At 40.2% G+C, this 20706-nt stretch overlaps 1 protein-coding gene across 2 annotated transcripts in view; it reads right to left on the minus strand.

Annotated features, from left to right (window-relative positions):
* FCHO2 (FCH and mu domain containing endocytic adaptor 2) overlaps positions 1–17088 on the minus strand; it is a 125278-nt gene extending 108190 nt beyond the window's left edge. The window contains exons 1-2 of one of the 2 annotated variants that reach the window (XM_074384847.1): positions 16978–17088; positions 5201–5292 (exon numbers count right to left, since the gene is read on the minus strand). In XM_074384847.1, coding sequence (XP_074240948.1) covers positions 5201–5292; positions 16978–17010 — 125 coding nt within the window. In that variant the 5' untranslated portion in view covers positions 17011–17088. The remainder of the gene's footprint in view (positions 1–5200; positions 5293–16977) is intronic. The other variant, XM_074384852.1, reaches the window with a different exon arrangement.
* Between the last annotated feature and the right edge of the window lie 3618 nt (positions 17089–20706).

Below are 20706 nucleotides of genomic sequence, written 5' to 3' on the forward strand. Positions count from 1 at the left end.
CAGGATCTTGGCTCACTGCAACCTCTGCCTCCCAGCAATTCTCTTGCCTCAGCCTCTCGAGTAGCTTGGACTACAGTTGCTCACCACCACGCCTGGCTAATTTTTATATTTTTAGTAGAGACAGGATTTCACCATATTAGCCAGGCTGGTCTCAAACTCCTGACCTTGTGATCCACTCGCCTCGACCTCCCAAAGTGCTGAGATTACAGGCATGAGCAACCGCGCCCAGTCCATAAACTCCCCTATTTTAGAAAGAATGGGCCAAAGACCTTAGACACCTCACTGGAGAAGATACAAGCTGGAAAATAAACATATGAAAAGATGGAGGACAGGTGTGCTGGTTCCCTCCTGTAATCCCAGTGCTTTGGGAAACTGAGGTGGGAGGAACACTAGAGGTCAGGAGTTCAAGACCAGCTTGGGCCACATGGTGAGACCCCATCTTAACAACAAAAAAAAGCCAGGTGCATTGGCTCACACCTGTAATCTCAGCACTTAGCAAGGCTGGGGAGGGAGGATCAATTGAGGTTAGGAGTTTGAGATTAGCCTGGGAAACACAGTGAGACCTTGTCTCTACAAAAAAAATTAAAAGCAAAGATGCTCAACATCTTATGTCATTGGGAAAATGCTAATTAAACAGTAAGATACCACTATACACTTATTGGAACAGCTGAAATCCAGAATACAGACAATACCAAAGGCTGGCAAGGATGTGAGGCAATAGGAACTCTCATTCATTGCTAATAAAAATGCAAAATGGTATTGTCACTTTAGAAGATGAGTTTCTTACAGAATTAAACATATTATTTCCATATAATCAAGTAATTGTGTCCCCTGGTATTTACTCAAGGAAATTAAAACCTATGATCACATGAAAACCTGAACAAAGATGTTTACTGCAGTTTTATTCACAATTGCCAAAATTTGGAAGCAACCAAGATGTCTTTGAGTACGTGAATGGATAAACTGTGGTACATCCAGACAACAGAATATTATTCAGCACTAAAAAGAAATGAGCCTGACCAGGATGGCTCATGCTGTAATCCCAGCACATTGGGAGGCTGAGGTGGGTGGATCACCTGAAGTTAGGAGTTCAAGACCAGCCTGGCCAACAAGGCGAAACCCTGTCTCTACTAAAAATACAAAAATTAGCCAGGCATGGTGGCACATGACTGTAATCCCAGCTACTCAGGAGAATGAGGCAGGAGAATCACCTGAACCCAGGAGGCAGAGACTGCAGGGAGCCATGATTGCACCACTGCACTCCGGCCTGAGCGACAGAGTCACACTCTGTCTCAAGAAAAAAAAATAAAAGAAAGAAATGAAATGAGCCTAATATAAATCCATGAAAAGACAACGAGGAAACTTAAGTACATATTACAAAATCAAAGTCGCCAATCTGAAAAGGCTACCTGTTGTAAGATTCCAACCATACGACATTCTTAAAAAGGTAAAACTGTGAAGATGGTAAAAAGATCAATGGTTGCTGGGGCCTGGAGAAGGAATGAAAAGACAGAGCACAGAGTATTTTTTAGGCCAGTGAAAATATAGTATGTAGTGATAGATACATGTCATTATACATTTGTCCAAACCCACAGAATATACAACACCAAGAATGAACCCTAAACTACAACTTTGCTTGATTATGATGTGTCAATGTAGGTTCATGATTTGTAACAAACATACCACTCTGGTAGGGGATATTGAAGGAAACTGCATGTATAGAGGCAGTGTTCTACACCTTCCTCTCAATACTGCTGTGAAATCTCAAACTGCTCTTAAAAAATAAAGTTAAAAAAAAAAAACACCGAAAATTAAAATATGGAAACAACACAAACACTCATCAACAGTAGTAAAGACGTTTTGATAAATTTATACAATCTAATATTATATAGCACTATAAGTGAACTATCACTAAACTCAGCAATACAAATTACAAACAGTAATAAGCAACAGAAGCCAGACAAAAGAACTCCTACGGCATGGCTGAATTAATATACACTTCACATCAAGTTCAAAAATGGGTACAACTTCCTTCAATGAACAAAAAAAATTATCACTTATCCATAAATTGTACACAACAATAAAAAGGAAAAAATTATTGATACATGCAACAATGTGGGTGAATCTCAAAATAACTGTATTGCGTGAAGGCAGGTGGATAACAATACATGCAATATAATTCCATTTATAAAAAATTCTAAAATATTCAAACTAATCTAAGTGTCAGAAGCAAATCAGTTACTGCTTACAGGTGGGGAGGGAGAGAAGGACCGGAGTAAGAAATTACAAAGGGGATTATTAATACATATCCTAATTGTGGTGATGGTTTCAGGAAGTATATGGATGTCAACATGTATCAAATTGTATACTTCAAATATGTGCAGTTATTCGTGACAATACCTCAATAAAGCTCTTAGGAGGAAGTGAAGAAAGGGAAAAAGGGAGAAATATAAGTGTGGAAGGAAGGAGAGGAGGGAAAAGGAGAAATAAAGTCTCAATGACTAACTTAAATTAGGTGCCAATTTTCTCATCTGTAAAATGGGACTACAATTTTGAAACTTAATGAGATAATGGGCCAGGCATGGTGGCTCACACCTGTAATCCCAGCACACTGAAAGGTTGAAGCAGATGCATTACTTGAGGTCAGAAGCTTGAGACCAGACTGGCCAACGTACGGAAACCCCATCTCTACAAAAAATACAAAAATTAGCCAGGTGTGATGGCACATGCCTGTGGTCCCAGCTACTTAGGAGGCTGAGGCACAAGAATCATCTGAACCCAGGACAGAGAGGTTGCAGTGAGCCATGACCACACCTCTGCACTCCAGCCTGGGCTGAGAGACAGAGCGAGACTCTGTCTCAAAAAAAAAAGAGAAAAATACAAAAATTAGCCACACATGGTGGCACATGCCTATAATCCCAGCTACTTGGGAGGCTGAGGAACCCAGAAGGTGGAGGTTGCAGCAAGCCGAGATGGAACCACTGTACTCCAGCCTGGGCAACAGAGCCAGACACTGTCTCAAATCACCAATCGATCAGATAATATATATAAAGTTTACATTTTTTCCTTTCTCATTCAGTCCTTCAAGAAATATAATTATCTTATTGTGTCAGGGTCTGTGCTAACCACTGGAATACAAATGAATAATGTTTTACAGAGGAACATAAAAACAAATAACAAAAATAAATAATTATCAAATTTTATAAATACTACAAAGAGATGTGTGATGTAGCAAAAGATTTTAATAGGTGTTTTGACCTAGTCAGGGAGTTTAGAAGAGGCATCCTTTGAGCAGTGACCACACTGCTGAGCTCTGAAGAATAAGCAGGCATTAACTAGGTAAAGAGAAGAATAAGCATTTACAAAGCCTGGACTAGACAGAGGAAGCCTGTCCATAAGGTACCCAGTATCTCTGGAGTGGAAAGAATAAAGAGCAACCTGTAATTCATACATCTCTTTGTACTACGTATGCAGTTTTGTTATTATTCATTTTTGTTAATTGTCTCTATGTTCTCCTGTGAGACAATATTCTGTTGTATCCCGCAACTAGCAGAGAACCTGGACCAACAAGGCTTGAAAGGTAGTTTGAGGGTCAGACAATGTAGGCCTATTTTAAGAGCGATGAGAAGCCCTTGAGATGGCTGAAAGAAGTAACAAACTGATCTGTACTGCAGTTCAAAAAAAGCAATCCAACTACAGTATAGAGAGTAAGCTGTAGCAAAACAAGAATGAATGTAGACAGAGCAGTTAGTAGTGACTGCTGAAGTTCAGGCAAAAATAATGATAGTTGAGATAAGCATAATGAAATTAGAGATTTATTTATTCTATGGAAAAACCTTTACTCAGGGCCTACCAAGTGCCAAGCACTATCACAAGTGCATAGATACAGCAAAATGACAAAATAAGCAAAAAAAAAGACAAAAATCTCTGCCTTCGTTGGGCTTATATTCTAGTGGGAAGAGACAGAAAAATAAACAAGTGAAATGCCACTTTTATCAGATGGTTATACATACTATGGAGAAAAACAAAGTAGTAAAGGGGAAGTAAAAGGGAATGTCTCACTACTCAATGAATCAGAAAGGGATAGATTCTGGGCAAAGGAGGGATGACCCAGGAGTCCTGGACTTCTTACAGTAACTAACATAAACAGGGCTAAAAGGCCTAAGAATATCTGCCTTGATAGTTCTAAAGCAGACAGCGATAGTAGTGGTGTTGGGGAAGAGGGAAGGCTAAGGAACATGCCAAGAGATGCAGAGTTCTGCAGCCTTTCCTTTAGTCCTGCCAATGAAGATGTAGAAGCCCCGAGGAGCGAAAGCCCTACCCAGGGCACTTGAGCTTTACTGCATTCCTTATTGATTCCAGCAGAAAGGGGGAAACAAGAAAGGAACTGGACTTACATAATAGTTTATCCTCAATTCCTACCAGTCTGTTAACTCCATGAAGTGAGAAGCTACATCTTAACCACCATATTACCATAATCCAGACAAGTACCAGGCTGGTACACAGCAGTGATGGGATATATATTGTTGAAAGAATACATAAATAAATAGATTATTAAAGGCAAAGTATCCTGTATTATCAAGGTAAATATTTTAAATGTGTTCATATAATTACAAAGTTGGGGTAGCCACAAAATAGCTTTAAGTTAGTAGGTTGGCAGCTTTTGAGTTCTGTTTGATTTTGAATCATAATCAAATTATATTCATTCTTAATAACTTTTAAATTTGCTATTCTAAGAGTCTTAAAGACAATCACATTTTATAAATTTGGAAGATTTTAAAATATGTACTTAGGACTTTTAAAACTAAAAGTTACAAAAACATAAAATTAAACTGAAGATCAGAAAAGTGTTTTCTAATTATTTTACCATGTTGTTTAACAAATGTTAATACTTTATCCCACCCATTACTCAATTGTATTACATCACCTTGCTAGCATATGAAGTGAATAATATGTAGATAATATTTTCAAGCAGAAATCTGCAAACCAGGGATTTAACAGGATCACTTTGAGCCACTATATAGCCCTGTGGTATGTAGATCATAGATACAAGTAGATATAATTACAGTATATATATTAAAACAAGTGTGCCTTGATTACTTTATTCCAAATCCAAATAAAATGTTCTCAATTATTTATATTCTAAAATTTTAATTGCTATTAAGTTGTTAAACAAATTACTTATTTAAAAAATACATACCGTTCTCTTACAAAATCTGCTAGTTCTTTAGTTGATATCTGTCCATGTTTCATATTATGGTAGAGGACATCAAAGCCACTATTTTTTTCCCCCTATAATTTAAAAAGATTTTTAGTTTAACAAAAAACAGATAAAAATGACTTGATAATCTAATAAGCCAACACTAATATGCAATCCTGTGCTCAGGTGAGCTGTTTCTCTTTAATTTAATGACTCTTATTTATTGCATTATTTTAAACAGTATAAAGCAGTATTATATGCTTTGATGAAGTTTACAATTAACTATGTATCATATACCTATATACACACATATAGGCATACACTTTGTAATTATGAGGCCGGGCACAGTGGCTCACGCCTGTAATCCCAGCATTCTGGAGGCAGAGGTGGGTGGGTCATTTGAGGTCAGGAGTTCTAGACCAGCCTGGTCAACATGGTGAAACCCCATCTCTACTAAAAACAAAAAAATTAGCTGGGCATGGTGGCATGCACCTGTAATCCCACTTACTCGATGGGATGAAGCAAAATAATTGCTTGAACCCTGGAGGTGGATGTTTCAGTGAGCCAAAATCACAACACTGCACTCCAGCCTGGGTGACAGAGCGAGACTCCGTTTAAAAAAAAAAAAAAAGTAAGTATGAATTTTAAGGAATAATATGCAGCATAATTAAGAAAGATAAACATGGACCTTTCAAAACATATTACCAAATCCCACTTCAACTTATTTAACACACAGTAAGAAATTCCTGATTATTTGAGTTTGTCCTTTAAAATAACAAAATCTTGATTTCTGAGTTAAGATAGTACAGTAATTATATCAGCACTGAGTATCACAAACTACTTAGATCTTTCAGTAAACTTGAGAAGTAAGAAAATGGATAAAATTTAACAAAAGAGAAGTAACAAGCTATTTGCTAGTCTTTAATTAATGGAATTTTTTTTTTTTTAAGACAGTCTTGCTCTGTCACCTAGGCTGGAGTGCAGACGTGTGATCTCAGCTCACTGCAACCTCCCCGTCCCAGGTTCAAGTGATTCTCGTGCCTCAGCCTCCCAAGTAGGTGGGATTATAGGTGTGCACCACCACGTCCGGCTAATTTTTATATTTTTAGGAGAGATGGGGTTTTGCCATGTTGGCTAGGCTGGTCTTGAACTCCTGGCCTCAAACGATCCACCTGCCTTGGCCTCCCAATGTGCTGGGATTATAGTACAGGTGTGAGCCACTGTGCCCAGCCTAATTAATGAGATTTTAATAGAACTAGATCACTAGACAATCCTGGAAAACCTCTAATGCTGTTTAATCCTATGAATCCTAAATTAGTAAATATAAAGATAACATTAGAAATGTCAATTTATTCAATGAAATAAAAGACAACGGATACACTAGGTTTAACAACTCTCTTTACAGGTCGCAGTTTTAATTTTTCTTTAGTGAAAATGAAATAATGAAGAATGGAATATATTTGTTGGAAATAAAAGCAACACCATAAGCAAGTGTTATATAATCCACAGTCCATTGAAAATTGAAAGCGTAAGAACTTCCCGTTATGTTGAAGTGATCCCTGACAAGCTCATCAGCTAATGTACCTCATAATTAGTCTGCCATACATATACCAAATTAAAATGTCAAATCTGTAACAAAATAATATAAACAAAATCTTTAGCATTTTGAACAACCATTTCCATTTATCAAGACAGATATAACATAAAACCATAGTCTTGTGAATCCAAACATTTCCATTTGGCTTCTGCAACTTTACATGTTTAAGATTTATTTTTTTAATTTATTGCCAGAGACTTGTGCCTGTAATCCCAGCTACTCCAGAGGCTGAGCAGGTAGGCTTGCTTGAGGCCAGGTGTTCAAGACCAGCCTGGACAAAGTGAAAACCTGTCTCTAAAAAAAGAAAAAGACAATGATAAGGGTTTGAAACTTCTCCTTCAGTGAACTTTTTAAAAGCAACAATAAATTAGACACTAAAAATAAAAAAACCTGGACAGCATTCACTTAAAAAAAAAAAAGTTTTTGTAGAAACAGGGTCTCCTTATACTGCTCAATCTGGCCTCAAACTCCTAGCCTCAAGCAATCCTCCCACCTTGGCCTCCCCAAGTGCTGGGATTACAGGTGTGAGTCACTGTATGTAGCCAGTGCTACTTTTGATGAGTCCAAGATTTGAAAAATAGGCAGAAGATAGATTGTATACTGTATAACCATGTTATTAATTAAAAAACTGGTATTACCAAGTTTCCTTTAAATTTTTCAGAAAATTCTTTGGAGGGGTAAGATAAGGGTCAGAAGGTATCGTCCTGCAAACACCGATAACATGCCTAACCTCCCTCTCAACTCTAAACTACCTCAAAAATAAATGAATACCATCACTTCCCACCCTGTCTACATTTTGCTTTTAATCTTGCCCTTACAGACATTTACTAGACCACCTTGGACAAGTCAATGCACAATATAACATTAATATGTTTGATATAGTCTCACTTTATCTTGACTTCTCTGAAAAACACCATAAAACATTTTACTAATCCTAAAGATTTTCTTTTTTTTTTCTTTTTTTTTTTTTTTTGAGACAGAGTCTCGCTCTGTCACCCAGGTTGGAGTGCAGTGGCGCAATCTTGACTCACTGCAACCTCAGTCTCAGTTCAAGCAATTCTTGTTCCTCAGCCTCCCAAGTAGCTGGGATTACAGGCATGTGCCACAGTGCCAGGCTAATTTTTGTATTTTTAGTAGAGATGGGATTTCACCACGTTGGCCAGGATGGTCTTGATCTTCTGATCTTGTGATCCACCCCTCAGCCTCCCAAAGTGCTGGGATTACAGGCATGAGCCACTGCGCCCAGCCAAGATTTTTTTATTTTAAGAACAGCCCCTTTAGTGAAGAACCTATAGATATACTTCTGATGAGAACTCAATAGATATGCAATGACAGCTCTCCAGTGCCATTTTTGCCTTGAAAACTGCTCAGGAGCTAGAGGTAAAATACAGGCACACTTCATTTTACTGCACTTCATTTTACTGAGCTTTGCTTTACTGTACTTTGAAAATATTGCATTTTTACAAACTGAAGGTCTGTGGCAATCCTATGTCAAGCAAGTCTATCAGTATCTTTTTTCCAACAGCATGTGCCCACATCTTTCCTGTGTTAGCATTAGCAGTACGGTATTTTTTAATTAAGTTATAAACATTTTTAGATAAAATGCTATTGCACACTTAATACATGCGTATAGTGTAAATAATATAGTGTAAACATAACTTTTATATCCACAGAAAAACCAGAAAAGTTTTTCACTTGTTTCACTGCGGTTGTCCAAATTGAACCCACAATATCTCTAAGGTATGCTTATGTATGCAAGCAATTTTTCTACAAGTATACAGAACATTCAACCACAAGTCACAATCTCGTCTCATCAACATTCTATTTGTGTAGTAGTCCCCTCTTTTTCACAGGGGATATGTTTCAAGACCCCTGTGGATGCCTCAAACGATGAATAGTACCAAACCCTTTATAGACTGTTTTTTTTTTTTTTTCAATCTGATAGATGGCTACTAAGTGATTAATGGGCAGGAAGGATATACACCATGGATGCACTGGACAAAGGGATGATTCACATCCCAAGTAGGACACAATGAGATTTCATCACATTACTTAGAACAGCTCGAAATGTAATGCTTATTAATTATTTCTGGAATTTTCCATTAAATATTTTCAGATTGCAATTGACCTCATATCTGCAACTGTGGAAAGTGAAGTTATGCACAGGGGAGACAACAGTACATTGAAATTTTTCAGTCATGATCATTAAAAGTACTCTTCAGAGCAACTGGCAAGATACTGCTAATATAGATAACAGTGACTACAATATACAGTATGACTGGGTGCGATAGCTCATGCCTGTAATCCCAACACTTTGGGAGGTCAAGGCAGGTGGATCACCTGAGATCAGGAGTTTGAGACTAGCTTGGCTAACATGGAAAAACCCCATCTCTACTAAAAATACTTTAAAAATTAGCCAGGTACGGTGGTACACCCCTGTAATCCCAGCTACTTAGAAGGCTGAGCCAGGAGAATCACAGGAACCTGGGAGGCAAAGGTTGCAGTGAGCCAAGATCGCGCCATTGCACTCTAGCCTAAGCAATACAGTAAGACTTGGTCTTTAAATAAATAAAAATAAAATAAAATATGTAGGATGGGCACTCAGAACGATTTGATGCAGGAACAAAAGTGACTCAAACATAACTGTTGGTTGATTGAAGGAAAGAAGTCCTACTACCTTTCAAAAAATTGTTTTTCTCACCCCTCAGATATTCATCCCCAATCTTGTATATTACAGTATAATTTATCTCTTCCAGTTAGTTGAATCCTTAAAACTATCTAAATAAATATTATATGAGTTGAGAAAAAAATGCAGAGGCAAACAGCAGTTAATTTTTAAATTTTTATATCTTTTGAATTTTCTGTAATGTTCTATAAATAAAAATATTTTTCATCACTTTCAAAATGAAAAACTGAACCAACAATTTCAGTTTTCTCAACTCTTCAATCTATGCTTGCAAAGAGACAGGCTACTGGCATCTTGTTCACTTCAGTACTTAAATCTCTAGTCCTTGTAATTCATAAACAGAAAAAAAAAAAAACTGAAAGTGTCAAAATGGGAATGATTAAAGAAAATTACACCCTATCTGGCCAGGTGCGGTGGCTCATACTTGTAATCCCAGCACTTTGGGAGGCTGAGGCAGGAGAAGCACTTCAAGCTAAGGGTTTGAGATCAGGCTGTAATAACATAGCAAGACCTTGTCCCTGCAAAATTTTTTTAAAAATTAGCCAGGTGTGGTGGCATGCACATGTAGTTCTAGCCACTCCAGAGGCTGAGGTGAGAGGATCCCTGGAGTCCAAGAGTCCAAAGCTGCAGTGAGCTACGATGGGGCCACTGCACTCCAACATGGGTGACAGAGCAAGACCCTGTCTCTTAAAAAAAAAAAAAAAAATTACAGCCTATCCATTCCATGGAAGCCTATTCAAAGAATACTTATTCGCATGAGAAAACTGCTTGATGGTAATATTAACTGAAAATATGAAGACATACAACCATATAGTATAATCTATCTTGAATTTTGTTATTTCTAAAGAAAATTATAAGTGGAGAGAGAGAGGCTATAGGGAATTTGTGTTCTGTATTTTTCTGGGTTTTACCTATCACATGATAATGGTTTTATACCTCCTAAAAGCAGGTATCCCAAACTATAATATTTGGAAATTTCAAGTAATCAAAAGCCTATATTCTGCATTTCAAATATGGTCACCTCAACTAATTTTCTAAAGATATATATTTTTGGCCTGGTGCAGTGGCTCACGCCTGTAATCCAAGCACTTTGGGAGGCCAAGGCGGGTGGATGATGAGGTCAAGAGATCGAAACCATCCTGGCCAATGTGGTGAAACACCATCTCTACTAAAAATAAAAGAATTAGCTAGCTGTGGTGGTGGGTGCCTGTAATCCTAGCTACCTGGGAGGCTGAGGCAGGAGAATCACTTGAACCCAGGAGGCGGAGGTTGCAGTAAGCCAAGATGGCGCCACTGCACTCCAGCCTGGGCGAGAGTGAGGCTATCTCAAAAACAAACAAAAGAAAACAAAAAATAAATAAAAATTTAAAAACAAACAAGAAAGATATATATTTTTAAATTTCACATGGATATATAACCCCAAAGAACTTGTGTTAGTCTCTCACCTAGGATACTAAATTTTGATTAGATAACCAAACAAAAATATAATAATGTTTTGTATCCCAAAGACCTATTAATAGCAATTCCAGATTTTTAAAACGCATTTTAATTCTCATTTTATCCAAGGAATGATAAACCAAATTTTGGATATATAACCGATGCTCCAATTTAACTTTAAATCAAAATATAAACAAAACCAACGAAATCAAGTGAAAGAGAGACTTCAGTGCAGTTAAACAGTAAAAGAAATAAGGAAAAACTTCAGGATAAAAATACCTAAGATAATTGATGTTTGTTCATTTCTGATGTGCTGACTACAGATAACCTCTAGAAAAAGTCACCTAACTAAAAATGTCAGCTCATTACAATGTAATATATACCAAAGAATACTACTTAGTGTCTTTGGGTAAATGCTTCATATCATACATAGATTGGGATTACTATGTAAATGAGGATTATAAGGTATTCAACTCAGTATGTTTTACATACTTATTTGTCCCCCCCTTAAGTAATAATTACCTATAAAATGCATTCCTTTAAGGTTTTTTTGTGGAATTAAATAATCTGGGTTTACATAAAAATATAATGCCATTTTAATTATACTGCAATGTTGCAATAATCTCAAAACTGTTATAAACTTGTACTCAATTATGCCTTTGAGGAAGCAGCAGCATAGAGAGACACTTCCTCACTGTAATATTGATCACTATGTTTTTAAAGTTATATAATCTTTTGAAGGGGTCAATAATTATTTTTAAATATTAAAAACAATGGTGTGAATTTCTATTATCAAAATTATTTTTGCTGTCCAATTTTAATAGAAAAAATTCAGCTTATCAATGGTGCTATACTTTGTGGCAAACACTGACTTATCAACAACAAAACACCTATACTTAAAAAGTTCTGAATAATTTTTTTCTTCAAAGGACAGTATTAAGTAAAGGAATTTTCAATGTAGCATACAGTTTCAATTAAGAAAACCTATACTTTAAATAAAAAGGAAGAATGAGCTACTTTGAAAAGAGCTTGAAGAGAGTTTCAATGATTCAAACTTTCTTCTAAGGAAATGTCACAACAAAAAGTTTGTCTTTATATATGTGGGAGGAGGGAGACAATATGTTGTTTGGTTAGAAACCTAAAACTTTGGCTGGGCACAGTGGCTCAACCCTGTAATCCCAGCACTTTGAGAAGCTAGAGTGGGAGCATGGCTTGAGCCCAGGAGTTTGAGACCAGCCTGGGCAACATAGTGAGATCTCATCTCTACAAATAATTTAAAAATTAGCTGGGTGTGGTGGCCTGTAACTGTGGTCCCACCTTCTCAGAAGACTGAGGTGGGAGGACCATTTCAGATTGGGTGATCAAAGCTGCAGTGAGCCGTGCTCATGCCACTGCATGCCAGCCTGGGAACACAGCAAGACTGCAACAGAAAGGAAGGAAAGGAAGGAAGAGAGAAACAGAGAGGAAGAGAGAGGAAAAATGAGAAAGAGAGGGGAGGGGAGGGGAGGGGAGGGGAGGGGAGGGGAGGGGAGGGGAGGAAACCTAAGCCAGGCGCAGTGGCTCACACCTGTAATCCCTGAACTTTGGGAGGCTGAGGCAGGCGGATCACCAGGTCACTTCGATACCAGCCTGGCCAACATAGCAAAATCCCGTCTCTACTAAAAATTTAAAAAATTAGCTGGGCATGGTGGTAGGCACCTGCAATCCCTGCTATTCGGGAGGTTGAGGCAGGAGAATCACTTGAACCGAGGAGGCAGAGGTTGCAATGAGCCGAAATCATGCCACTGTACTCCAGCCTGAGACACAGTGCAAGACACCATTTCAAAAAAAGAAAGAAAGAAAGAAACCTAAAACATCAAAGGTTCCCATTACCTCACTTTGACAAGTTTTTAATTGATAAAAATCATACGTATTTATCATGTAGAACGTGGTTTTGAATTTTGACAATTTTATTTCCTTTTAATAGTGCCATTTTAATGCTACAGGGAAAAGTTAAATTATTATCTATTTTAAGAGATTATTTTATAAATGATTCTGAATATGTGACTTTTTGTTTTCTGTTTTTGAGACAGCATCTCACTCTGTTGCCCAGGCTGGAATACAGTGACTGATCATAACTTACCACAACCTTGAACTCCTGGGCTCAAGCAATCCTCCTGCCTTAGCCTCCCAAGTTGCTGGGACTACAGGTATACGCCAACACACCTGGCTGATTTTTAAAACATTTTGTAGAGATAATGTCTACTGTGTTGCCCAGGTTGGTCTCCAACTCTTGGGCTCAATCCAACCCCCTGCCTCAAACTCCCAAAGTGCTGAGGTTACAGACATGAACCACCATGCCCAACCTAAAACAACAATCAAATTCTCAGAAGTTAGTTAATTCCTGGACCTTTCTAGCTCATTGAGCCTCCTCCCATCCCCAATTCCAGGCCCGGAAATAAAATAAAATGCAATCTATTAACAACTTATTTTCAACAGTGCAAGTGAAGGCAAAAACTAAAACTTAAATAGATTTGGAGCTCTCTCCAGAATTCAAACATTCAAGTTTATTTACATCCCTCTTTTAACAAGAATAAGCAAGAAGCACATAAAAATACGTACAAAGATACTCAGAGAAGTATTATTCATATTAGCTAAAAACATTAAACAAGGCTATGCTTGCCAGGCGCAGTGGCTCACGTCTGTAATCCCAGCACTTTGGGAGGCCGAGGCGGGTGGATCACGAGGTCAAGAGATCGAGACCATCCTGGTCAACCAGGTGAAACCCCGTCTCTACTAAAAATACAAAAAAGTAGCTGGGCATTGTGGCGAGTGCCTGTAATCCCAGCTACTCAGGAGGCTGAGGCAGGAGAATTGCCTGAACACAGGAGGCAAAGATTGCAGTGACCCGAGATCGCACCATTGCACTCCAGCCTGGGTAACAAAAGCGAAACTCCGTCTAAAAAAAAAAAAAACAAGGCTATGCTCAAAGCTCAATTAATAGAAAATGAAACAACTTTTTTTAAATGTGAAGATGCAATTTGGAATTAAGCTAGCAACTTAAAAAAAATTCGGGGGCCGGGCGCAGTGGCTCACGCCTGTAATCCCAGCACTTTGGGAGGCCGAGGCGGGTGGATCACGAGGTCAAGAGATCGAGACCATCTTGGTCAACATGGTGAAACCCCGTCTCTACTAAAAATACAAAAAAAATAGCTGGGCATGGTGGCACGTGCCTGTAATCCCAGCTACTCAGGAGGCTGAGGCAGGAGAATTGCCTGAACCCAGGAGGCGGAGGTTGCGGTGAGCCGAGATCGCGCCATTGCACTCCAGCCTGGGTAACAAGAGCGAAACTCCGTCTCAAAAAAAAAAAAAAAAAAAAAAAAAAAAAAAATTCATGCATCAAAAAATATGCGAAACATTTATAATAACATCAATTTTTAAATGTTCTTTATAAACATTTTATAAATTGCCATTGTAAAATCTAATGCCTAAAACTGGCAGGCTAGTTCTAAAACTCATGTGGAAATGCAAAGAACCCAGGGTAGTCAAAATAATCCTGAAAAAAGAAGAAAAAAGCTGGAGGATGCATAACTTCCTGATTCCAAATTTGCTATACAAAACAAATTTGTAATCCAAACGATAGCAATCCAAACTGTGTGGTATCGGCTGTCACAAGGACAATGGAATAGAACTGAAAACTCGGAAATAAATCCATACATTTCTGGTCGATTGATATCTCACAATGGTACCACGACAATTCAATGGGGAAAGATGAGCCTTTTCAACAAATGGTACTGGGACAACTGGATATACAAATGCAAAATAATGAAGTTTTACCCTTGCCTTGCGCCATACGCAAAAATTAACTTCAAACAGATCATAGACCTAACTAGAAGAAGTAAAACTATAAAACTCTTACAGGAAAACACAGGAGTAACTTTTGAATTAGGCAAAGGCTTCCTAGATACAATAAAAACACAAGTAATAGAAACAATAGATAAAATGGACTTCACCAAGACTTTATGAAAATTAAAAACTTAATGTGTTACTTCAAAGAACAGAATCAAGAAAATGAAAAGGTAACCACCGAATGGGAGAAAATGTTTGCACATCATGTATTAGACGTGTATCCGGAATATTTAAAAAACTCTTAAAACTCAATTACAAAAAGACAACCCAATTTTTACTCTAAACAGACATTTCTCCAAAAAAAGAAAAAAAAACGTAAAATAGGCAATAAGCACATGAAAAGATGTTTGACATCGTTAGCTATCAGAGAAATGCAAACCAAACCGTAAGAAAATATTAACACTACTTCACGTTCACCCACGAGGATATTATAATAAAAAGGACAAATAACAAGTGTTGGTGAGCATGTGGAGAGGAACCCTCAGATATCGCTGGTGGGACTGTAAAACGCTATAACCACTTCAGAATAGTCTGGTAGTTCCTCAAAATGCTACACATAGATCTACAATTTGACCCAGGAATCGCATTCCCCAAAGAAATGAAAACATATGTTCACACAAAAACTTGTACAAAAATGTTCATGGCAGCATTATTCATAAGCAAAAAGTGGGAACAACCAGATGTCCATCACTAATTGGATAAATATTAATAAAATGTGAAGTGGAATATTATTTGGCCATAAAAAGGAATTAGTACTAATACATGACACCTCATGGACAGACTTTGAGAACATTATGTTAAGTGAATGAACCTAGTCACAATGGCCCCTTTTTTAGGATATGTCTAGACTAGACAAAGGTAGAGAGGCAGAAAATACATTAGTTGCCTAGGCCTGGGGCATGGGGAAATGAGGAGTGACTGCCAATGGGGCCAGGGATTCTTTCTGGGATGATGAAATTGTTCTAAAATTGAGGTGGTGATATTTGTACAACTTTATGAACATATGAAAAAATCTCTGAATTGTAGTACACCTTAAATGGGTGTACTGGTATAGAATGTGAACTCAATAAAGCTGTTTAGAAAACAAAACACCTAAGGTCTAGTATATACATTCTTTATGGAAAACAAGGTACATTCAAGACATTAATAACTATGAACTGATTTGATTACTAACCAAGACCACACTTGAGACACTTAGAATTAAGAATTTAAGATACACTCCTTACTAGCTAAAAGATTACCCTCTTAAATATGTCTAAATCTCAACGAAAATGAACTGCAGTACTTGCAACCGTCAGAGCATAAAATAGGATTCACGCAAGATACCTGAGTAAACACGTTCCTTTCCTGTACATGGCTGAACTGTACTTCTCATTAGAAAAAAAAACAATAATTGCAGAAAAATACTCCACAGGGGGCCTGAGAAATTCTCAAAGAAGAATCTAATACTGAGCTAAGAGAAGAGGTGGAAAGAATGAGGAAGGGGAAGGAGAACAGAGGAGTTAAGGGGAAGTCTCCGTGCATTTAAGTCCAAGGAGTTCAGTTACATTAAAATCAACTTTTATGCGCTTTGTGAACAGGCCCAGAGGCAAAGTCCTGGGCGCAGACCCACAAGCCCAGCTGCGAGGTTGAGAGGAAGTGCTTGTCCAGCCCAATCCCACACAGGATTTGGTGTGGAAACGGTCCGGGGTAAAAGGGCTAGCTTAGATGGGGGCACGCGGTGCGGGCAAGAGGCGAAACCCCTCCGCCCCGCGCTCCCAGCCACAGCGCAGCGGGAGGCGGCCGTGCCGCGGGCCCGTCCTTCGCGTCCGAGCCGCCGCGCACGCCCCGCGCGGAGCGCGCCCGGCGCCGGGAGCCTCCGGTGGGGCTGGGTCCCGTCTCCCGCCCCATCCGGCGCTTTGTCCCAGCCCCGGCGGCTGGCGGCCCCGCAGGGCTCCCGGGCCACGCTGACAACCCCCGTCCCCAGCAGGGCTTCGAGCCCGGGAGCCCCTATCCCCTGGCTGCGACCGGTCGCCCGCCGGACCTCAACCAGGCGGGACGCGGCCGGCGGCGGTCTGAGGGCGCTCGCCCTTCCCGAGGAGCAGCCGCCGCCCGAAGCGCACGCAGGCCGAGCTCAGGCGCCAAAAGCCTGGACTCCGAAACACGCTACTTCCAACATCCTAAGCTTACCCAAAAATTCTCGCCGAAATACGCCATGACCATCGTGCCACCGCTGCCGCGCCGGGTTCCGCGTCCGCGCCCGCCCGCCGCTGTGTAAACACGGCCCGGCCCCCACCGCACCCCCGCCTTTCGTCGCCGCCGCCGCCGCCGCCGCCGCTGCCGCCTTCTTCCCAGAGACCGGCCCGCACCTTCCAGGGCGCATGCGCCACCTAGCGGCTGCCGCCGCGGGGCGAACACTTAGATGCCTCGGCCACGGTGTGCGCATGCGCCCCGGCCCCGTTCCCGGGGGTTGGGAGATCTCTGCAGCCCGGGCGCGGCTGGGTTGAGTGTTCTCTTAGGAATGGTGGAGAACTGGGTCCTTGAGGAGTCATGGGGGAGACTGCTCGCACCGTTTGCGGTGCGTCAGGCACTGGCCCAGGGACAGAACGAAGAGAAGGGCCAGCCAGCAGCTGTGGAGTCGGCAGTCTGGCTGCGCACTCGTTTTCTTCTTCCCCGGCCTTCGAGGATCTCGAACGGACCATAGTCTGGGCTCGCTGGACTGGAGGCAACTTGGCCGCCGGCCACCCGGAGGAGACTGAGAAGCCTTTGGTCAACAAGGCGCCTTTCCTTGAACCAAAACAAAACTTTCCGAAGCCGGAAAGGAAACGCCCAGTGTCGCCTGAGAGCCCTGGAGCTGCGCGAGACCCAGGCACCGAGTTCGGCCTCGGCCGCTGACCTCTGGCACCGCCGGAGCAGACCAGCCGGGGCGGCCAGCAAGCCTGCGGGAGCGGAATGTGACCCGAAACCGAGGGACTTCCTGACCCAGGCAGTTCACTGAAACAACAAAGTCCACAGTTCTCTTAGCAACTTGAACATTCTGGAAAAAGAAACAAGTCTTAACATGCCTCGACCTAATGGAAAAACTAAATCCCCTTCCTACACCTTGCTTTCCAAAAGTTAAACTGTACTAATAAACTCTAGTAGAGGTCTCAAGTTCACTGCCACCAGGTCAGCTAGGTCCAGAATCTTCAGTTCTTGAAGCCAAGCCCTACAAATTGATTTAGTGTAGCACATCACACCTCCTTAGGTGACTTAAAACAATGAACACTAATAAAATGACCATGAGAAATTATTTTCATCCTCAGAAGTAAAAATCATGAGGTGCCTTTCAACTGTGAGTGCTTGTTGAATAGGGAATGTTTGGATAATGGTATTGTGGACATACCTTTTTAAGAGTATGTGTTAGAAATACATAGGATGCAAAAATTCAGGATTTGCTGGGGAAAAAAAGTCATTTATTATCGGTAGGGGGTATGAGTGGGGATATAGGTGAAAATGGATGAAACAAGATTGGCCATAGTTGCTCTATTTTTGTATATCTTAGCTATTCTGTTTCTTTAAAAAGTCCTCATATCAGTGACATTTACACTTAGTTTTGGAGAAAGTCAAACTTAGAAATATGCTACAGCTCTCTAAGTGATAAGTCTAACTGGATTTTTCTCAATGCTGAAGAACTTTTAAAAACTTCAGCTGTCTAGGTCACACAACAAATACACTTGGCATTAAGTTTCTAGTATCACTAAGCACTACCCTACCCCCGCTTAGACCTGGGCAAGAGAGACTTCTATTGTTTTTGTTTTTGTTTGTTTTTGTTGTTGTTGTTGTTGTTGTTGTTTTGAGACGGAATTTCGCTCTTGTTACCCAGGCTGGAGTGCAATGGCGCGATCTCGGCTCACCGCAACCTCCGCCTCCTGGGTTCAGGCAATTCTCCTGCCTCGGCCTCCTGCAAGAGAGACTTCTAACGCCATGCTTTAAAGGAACTTACTACACACACACACACACACATACACACACACACACACACACACACATTAATTTCTTAAAAAAAAAAAAAAAAAAAACACATGGGTGCCTCTGCCCCTTGTGATCTGTTACTGAACACTGGCTTATAACCATAAAGTCCCTCTCCCATGAAGAACACTGTTCAGGACACACTCTTCTTCATATATTTTGTCTTATGTCCTCAAAACAAATGGTGAACTTCCAAAAGCAGTGAAAATTTGTAGATAGCATGCCTGCCCATTTCAGACTGCTTTGGAGTCAGAATTTGAGCAGCAGAAGTGCTTAGGTAAGAGATGACAAATTAGTTAACTTGTAAAATCCTTCAACTGTTTGAATGCTATGGATTCATGCATAACAAAGTATTACTTCTTAGTAGTGTCAAGCATACATTTTCCTTCTGTTAGTGTTCCAATGTGTGGTTACCACCTACTGAGAATTTAGCATAGCACAACAGTTACTGGCCTTCATTCGTACTCTTCTGCTCCCCTAAAATTTACGAGTCGGTCTGGAATGAAGATAAGTATTCTGTGTATTTCAGGTATTTGCAAGGTTCATTAGGGCCAAAACACCGTGTCCTGTAATTGCCTGATGTTTAAGTTGTGGAACTTTATAGTAAACAGTGATTAAGGTGACTAAATTTCAGACGAGACTGTGTAGTATATAGGAAGAGTGTATATGGTATCAGCCACCTTCTGCACTCTCAAGTGAGGTTTCCAGGGATGCACATACATTCTGGCAGAGCATAGATAAGGCCCTGAGTGGGTAGCTCACTCATATGCCTTAAAGTATTTGTGCCACACACACTTAGCCCTTGCTTATCAAAATGTATTTCATTTTGACATTATTAAAAACTGACATAGATAACAGCAATGTACAAGTCACTGCCTATAAGTATGTCACTTAGGAGTTACTCAGTAAATGTTCAGTGAATGATGACGAACACCACAGAAATGTCAAGACAGATGAGACCTTGAATATGTAATAATTCCATTATCTTCTACACATACTCTTGTTTGTTTGTTTTTGAGACAGTCTCACTCGGTCATCCAGGCTGGAGTGCAGTGGCTCGATCTCAGCTCACTGCAACCTCCACCTCCCAGGTTCAAGCAATTCTCATGCCTCAGCCTCCTGAGTAGCTGGGATTACAGGTGTGCACTACCACACTCGACTAATTCTTGTATTTTTAGTAGACAGGGGTTTCACCACATTGGCCAGACTTATCTCAAACTGCTGACTTCAAGTGATTGATCTGCCTACCTCAGACTCCCAAAGTGCTGGGATTACAGGCATGAGCCATCGTGCCCAGTTTACTCACTCTTTAATTGGTGCATGATCCTAGAGTTTGTGGAATATGTCATTATTTAAGTTCTTGATTTAGTTTTCTCACATTACTTTAAATATTTTCAAAAGAATTCTTTTGAATTTGAGTGTACTTCTTAAAGGATGGAGTACTTTTTTTTTTTTTTTTTTTTTTGAGACAGAGTCTTGCTCTGTCACCCAGGCTGGAGTGCAGTGGCACAATCTCAGCTCACTGCAACCTCCGCCTCCCCAGTTCAAGTGATTCTCCTGTCTCAGCCTCCAGAGTAGCTGGAACTACAAGCACAGGCCACCACACCTGGCTAGAGACAGGATTTCATCATGTTGGCCAGGCTAGTCTTGAACTCCTGACCTCAGATGATCTGCCCACCTCGGCCTCCCAAAATGCTGGGATTACAGGCATGAGCCACCACACTTGGCCACCACAGCCTGGCCTTTGTGAAGTAAAAATAAAATAAAATTTAAATAACATTCAAGATATACTGTAGCAAGAGAGTGCCTGTTGGAAAGGAGCCCCTACTCAATTTGGCCTTTCATCTTTGGGTGTCCCCACCACCAGAATCATCTTTTCTTGGAATCTCTCTTTAATTATACCTGCTA

The sequence above is a fragment of the Saimiri boliviensis genome, chromosome 1 (genome assembly GCF_048565385.1).
Source record: "Saimiri boliviensis isolate mSaiBol1 chromosome 1, mSaiBol1.pri, whole genome shotgun sequence".
NCBI lineage: Eukaryota > Metazoa > Chordata > Mammalia > Primates > Cebidae > Saimiri > Saimiri boliviensis.